Source organism: Chanos chanos, chromosome 4 (genome assembly GCF_902362185.1).
Source record: "Chanos chanos chromosome 4, fChaCha1.1, whole genome shotgun sequence".
NCBI lineage: Eukaryota > Metazoa > Chordata > Actinopteri > Gonorynchiformes > Chanidae > Chanos > Chanos chanos.
In genome coordinates this window covers 46,314,825-46,321,035 of record NC_044498.1, presented here as the reverse complement: position 1 = coordinate 46,321,035, position 6,211 = coordinate 46,314,825, and the positions used below count along the sequence as shown (strand labels likewise).

The 6,211-nt window shown below is 42.0% G+C and overlaps 1 protein-coding gene across 1 annotated transcript in view; it reads left to right on the top strand.

The window, feature by feature from the left end:
• Window positions 1-4,582, top strand: part of prkceb (protein kinase C, epsilon b) — a 63,950-nt gene extending 59,368 nt beyond the window's left edge. The window contains exons 12-15 of the mRNA XM_030770432.1: window positions 1,027-1,165; window positions 1,861-2,049; window positions 3,363-3,509; window positions 4,436-4,582. Of these exons, the coding sequence (XP_030626292.1) occupies window positions 1,027-1,165; window positions 1,861-2,049; window positions 3,363-3,509; window positions 4,436-4,582 (622 nt within the window). The remainder of the gene's footprint in view (window positions 1-1,026; window positions 1,166-1,860; window positions 2,050-3,362; window positions 3,510-4,435) is intronic.
• Window positions 4,583-6,211: the final 1,629 nt, after the last annotated feature.

The following is a 6,211-nucleotide window of genomic DNA, read 5'->3' as shown; positions in this document are numbered from 1 at the left end:
AAGATATCTGACGAAAGTTGTTTGCGGCAGTGACGGTCCTTAACAGCTTTTTCCAAACAGTCTTTGAGATGTTGATGAAGTCACTAAGACTGGTACAGCTAATTCAAGACTGGCCAATCCCCTACATCTGCCTCTTTTAGATTTGGGATCAGTTTCGAACTGAACTGAACTGAATTCAGAATTAAGTTCATTCCAATCCAGTTCTCTGAAGTTAAATTGGAATTTGAACTGACGCCAGTCCAGAGGATGTGGAAGTGAAATTACAGCAAAGAGAATTAAATCCAAAATTCCACAACCTAAAGAGGAGTGACCAGGAATTACCAAATATAGAAATTACTTAAATAATGGGGCATCAACTGAGATTCAGTTAATAAGTTTTAATTCAGCATGTTCAGACTGTTTCATGCAGAGTTACTTTTCAAAAGTCTCAATATTATAGAAAGCACATGTTTTCAAAATATCTTACATTAGTAGTGAATTATTTGGTTGACTTTGAGTGGCTTTCGGGAAACTTCATCAAAATATTTTTGAACAGCCATTTTCCACCGAAATATTCAGATTAGCCAGACTGTATTGAGAGTTAGCGATCTGTGCTAGCCGTAAATCTCGGTTTTAGTTTCCTATAGTCACAACTCGATACCAGTTCTATTTCCTCACTGTTGTTGTTTTTTTTTTTTTTCTTATTCCAAATCAAATTGAAATTCTTGAATCAGAGCACTTGCGTAGGAACTGATTATTGACCTATAATCATCTGATCCAGGGTGAGTAAAGTTCAGGGTCACAACATTTTGTCATGATGACGGTGAATCAGCCAGCGGTAACAAGATAGCAGGTGATAGCAGCTCCGTTATTAAGGTTGGAAGTTATGTTGGCATGATCACTCACGGCAGCGTGTTTGTCAGTAAGCTCCTGGTTGGCTGTTGATCACAGACATCTGCCAGCCCACAAAATGCTAAGGTCATGGTTCTGGTTCTCTATCTCCCTATCTCCCTCAGCATCTCTCTTTCCTTCTCTTGCTCTCTGCAGAGATCTCAAACTGGATAACATTCTGTTGGATGCGGAGGGTCACTGTAAGTTGGCTGACTTTGGAATGTGTAAGGAGGGCATTTTGGACGGTATCACCACAACCACTTTCTGTGGCACACCAGACTACATCGCCCCCGAGGTACGACGCCCTCTCACACACACACACACACACACACACACACACACACACACAAACAAGATTTTCCCAACATCTAAGAGTCCTTCTGAAAAAGAAGGTGGTAATAACAGTGTAGTGGTAAATCCACTGCGCTTACAGATGAAGAGAACATTTTTTTTTCCACAGTTCACATTCTTTAATTCCTCATTAATTCAGGTTTTTTTTTTTTTCAAAACATTTACAAATGCTATAGGACCTTTCCAAGGCCTAGGGCGTACATGTTACAAAGCATGCACGTTTTTACGGAAAGCCACAAAAATGTATATTTAATAATAATAAAAAAAACCCACTTAACTGGTTATTTCAGAGTAAGAATTATTTACCATTCTTCAAAATACATGCATACAATGCCCCAAATCCTCAGGATACACAATATTACATTAGATCAAAGATATATAACGACATGAAATATATATATATATAAAACGAACACATTTACATTTCCCCTCTCTCTCTCTCTCTCTCTGTCCCTCTCTCTCTCTGTCTCTCTCTCTCTCTGTCCCTCTCTCTCTCTCTCTCTCTGTCTCTCTCTCTGTCCCTCTCTCTCTCTCTGTCCCTCTCTCTCTCTCTCTCTCTCTGTCTCTCTCTCTGTCTCTCTCTCTCTCTGTCTCTCTCTCTCTCTGTCCCTCTCTCTCTCTCTCCCTCTGCGTTCTCAGATCCTTCAGGAGCTGGAGTACGGTCCGTCAGTGGACTGGTGGGCCCTGGGCGTTCTGATGTACGAGATGATGGCGGGACAGCCTCCGTTTGAGGCAGACAATGAAGACGACCTGTTTGAGTCCATTCTCCATGACGACGTGCTGTACCCGGTCTGGCTCAGCAAAGAGGCCGTCAGCATCCTCAAAGCCGTGCGTTTCTACAGTCTAGATCTCCCTTTGTTCGTTAATTTCACATTCTTCTTCTTTACTTCATTTCCTACCCTTTTTTTTTTTTCTCTCTTGTACCCAACTGTTCTCCTTTCCAAGTCTTCTGCCCCCTGTCTGTTTGGTGTTAATCAGTGTATGTGTGTATATTTCTTCTACTCTTTCTGCTGACCCCCCCCCCCGTTTCTTTTCCTTCTTCCATTCCTCCTTTTTTTTCTCCCTCTATCCATCACAATTCTGCTGTGCCCTTTTATCCACCTCTTGTTTTTCCTGTCACCCATTCTCTCTCTTTCATGTTTTCTTTCTTACATTCTCTCTCTCTTTCTCTCTCTCTCTCTCTCTTTCTCTTTCTCTCTCTCTGTCTCTCTCTCTCTCTCTCTCTGTAAGTTGTGATTAGTTAAGCAGAGAATTTGGCAAGAACTCAGAATACCCTATTGGCTGATAGAGAGAGAGCGAGAGAGAGAGAGAGAGAGAGAGCAGTAGGCCTGGGAGAAATTACACTTCTATTACACTTCTTGTGGGAAAAGAACAGATTGTTTGTGTTCTCTGCTGGGTTTTTGGGTTGTGTAATCTCGCAGAGCTCAATTTAAGGAGCTTGACCCCATGTAGCATGAGCTCTTCCTTCTCTTAAGCCATGATCAGTGGTGTGTGTGTGTGTATGAAAATGTGTATTTTTTGAAAGAAAGACTGATCTCGCTTTGTTCAGAGCTGATATCCATATTAGTTTATATATGTCACGTGTCCTGCTGTCTTTGTTTTTGAAGTCTTTTTTTTCCTTCGTGGTGTGTATGTGTGTGTTTGCGTGTGTGTGTGTGTGTGTGTGTGCTTGTGTGTGTGTGTTTGTGTGTGTGTGTCCTCTCTGCTCCTCTCTGTGTGCCTTTTTTCCATCACATGTTCAGCATTTACTTTGGCTGTTCCTGACCCATTTGCAAAGCCTTGTGGGAAAGCCAGCGTGTTTGTCTTGGATCGCGCCGTGTCACACTGTGCTCCGTCTCACTGGCACTGTGGTCAACTGTATGGTCACCCTAGGTCATCTTTTTATAGGCAGAAAAAAAATAGCACCTAATTCCTCCGTAACACCTCACTGAAGATTACAAACCATCAAAACACTGACTGGACCACTGTTCACATTTGTCCAGCTGTACCCGATCTCAAACCGAAGTCCTCATTAGAGAAACGGTGACCAGTAAAAGTTCATGTTCTCGTCTTCAACTTTCTCGTCCTCTCTCTCAGTGTCTCTTTATTTTCTAATTCTTTCTGCATTTTTCTTTTTCTTTTTTTTTTTTTGTGCCCTGCAGTTCATGACCAAGAGTCCCAACAAGCGGCTAGGCTGTGTGGTGTCCCAGGGCCTGGAGGAGGCCATTAAAGTCCACCCCTTCTTTAAAGAGATCGACTGGGTTCTTCTGGAGCAGAGAAAAATCAAGCCACCGTTCAAACCGCGCATTGTGAGTAGTCTCTGTGTGTGTGTTTGTGGGTTGCTATTTTTATTTATTTTTTTTATGTGTGTGTGTGTGTGTGTGTGTGTGTGCGCGTGTGTGTTTTTGTGTGTCCCTGTTGACAGCCTAACCACAGATGGGAAGCGAGACTGTATAAAACACAGTTTTATCAGCGGTTCTTACAGTAGCTGGGTTCCCAGGCCAAGTTCTTCCACATGTTTGTGTAACACTCAGCCTTTTGGCAGCATGAACACTGGGTTTCTGAGATATGTCGAAGGGTTTTTTTTTTTGCACATCAGAGACGGGAGTGTGTCGAGCTGTCAGGTAGAGACACTGAGCCTGGCTACTCTGAGTGTGTGGAATGCCTCTTAGAGTGTGTGTGAAGGGGGCCTGTCTGTCCAACCAATTCTCATGCCAACAAAGTGGAATGAGTCCCTCTGAGAGAGAGAGACAGAGAGAGAGTGAGAGAGACAGAGAGAGTACATGTATCAGTAATGACTTAAGAGTAGTAATTAACATACAAAAACTGTCAGCTTGTGATGGAGCAGGTTGATAAGAATCTAAAAGGTCCATTATTGGCCGCTGATGGACATAGTGTAATAATAATCAAGCAAATTTGATAGTCAGTCAGTTATTGCTGTCGGCCTGTTATGGTATCTGTTACTTATGGAAGTATACATTTAGTTGATGTGTTTATTCAGTTACGAGATTCTGTACCATTGTTTGTCAGGGGGTCTGGTTCTGAATTTCTCTCTGTATTAAAGTTTTCTACATTTACATCTGTTGTTTTTTTTTTGTCAGGTTATATGTATAGTTTACATCAGCAAAGTGAGCAGTTGCATGATACAGTCATTTTCGCGTGAAAAATGATGTTTGACTTGTGTTTATGAGGGGAAAAAAGGCTTAAACCTTCATATTGCTCTTGTCTCATGCAGAAAACCAAAAGGGATGTGAACAACTTTGACCAGGACTTCACGCGGGAGGAGCCAGTGCTCACTCCTGTGGAAGACGCCATCATCAAACAGATCAACCAGGAGGAGTTTAAGGGCTTCTCCTACTTTGGCGAGGAGACATCGTCCTAAAACTACAATCCCCAAACTACAACTTCCATTCTCTATCTCCCACTCTTCCAGCACAAGACACCTGCAGTTGCACACCCAGCTGTAAACGCCCACCGACAGCCCCTTCAACCCTCACACACACTCCCGCGCCCACACACACGCACACACACACACATGCAAAACCACACAAACACGCACTCACGCACACAAACACTTCATGACTATTTGCTTGAGACCATGGAGAGTGTAGCACTCTAAATCTTTTCAAAAGCAGTGAAATGCATTTGTATTCCGTGACTGTTCAACCCTTGTATCTGTCAGGTCCTGTTTCGTCCATTAGAGCGGACAGTCGTAGAGAAGATCCGTGTTCATGGCTGGACTGGCTAACTCAGCCTTTTACCCTCTAAGAACCTCTCTGTTCAACAGCAGGCAACGGCTACCACCATCAAGTCCAGCGGAGCTATCAGGAGCTTCTAGAACTTTCTCTGAGCAGCGGTCCACCAATTTTGGAGCAACCAACTGGACACTGATGACTCAACCAAGACACTATTGATAGCCTGGCAAATCAGACAGATAAAGACATTGTCGAAAGAAAAAACACGTTGGAGAATAACTGCTCAAAACCTAGAGAGGTTCGTCCTGGTCTACAGCTTGGCACTGATAAAATGGTTGTTATATGGGGTCTCACAATCCTCAACACTACACAACGCTATTGTGTCTCCCACCCAGGTTCCTTAGGGAACAGATGATGAATCTGCGCCTGTAGTCGATGCTTGTTCTAGCCCCTCTCTCCATATTGGAAAGCAGAAACCAAATGTAAAGAACCAATGATTGTACTGATAAAATAATGACCAAAAGACAGAATATGGGTAAAGGAAGGGCACCATCTGGATTTATTAATACTGACGAAAAAGTGTGAGGATAAATATTAGCCAGAGAACGTCATTGTCATAGATACTGAATATGATTCATATTCATATGTATAAAATACAAACTGCCTTTTTTTGTGAGTTTTGTGTCCATGCAGTTACCATTTGAAACCAATGTTAACATTGCTCAACCCATGTAATCTAACACGCATTGTTTGTCTTTGTTTTGGTTTGTTTTTGTGTGTGTGTGTGTGTGTGTGTGTGTGTGTGTGTGTTAGTCTGTGTGCGTGAGTGTGTATGTTGTGAATAACTGTCATTTCATAAGAAGTGCCCTCAGTAGGTTTGTAGTTCCATTGAGAAAATTGAGATTTTTTTTTTTTTTTAATAATAGGACTGGATTAGCAACTTGTTGCTTTGCTGCTGAAATCACAGCTGTGCGACTAGATTGACTTTATAGTGGGTGGGCAAAAAGCAGTACCTACCCATTTCCTTCACCATTTACAGACAACTTGTATATTAGCCTGTGAACTCCTTTTGAAAATAGAGGTTATCACCTACTGCATGACCATGCATATGATATTACTGTGTATTACTAAGATATGAGAAAATGTTACAATGTCCATGTGCAATATTCTGTGTTTGTATGTTTTGTCCTCTTTTCTGGTGCGATTGGTTCTTCTTTTTTAGTTTTCGTTTTTGTTTTTGTTTTTCTCTTGCCCTTTGGTCCTCGCTGCTGATATTTTTCATATGGTTTTTATGCATGGCTTTTTTTCTTTTTTTT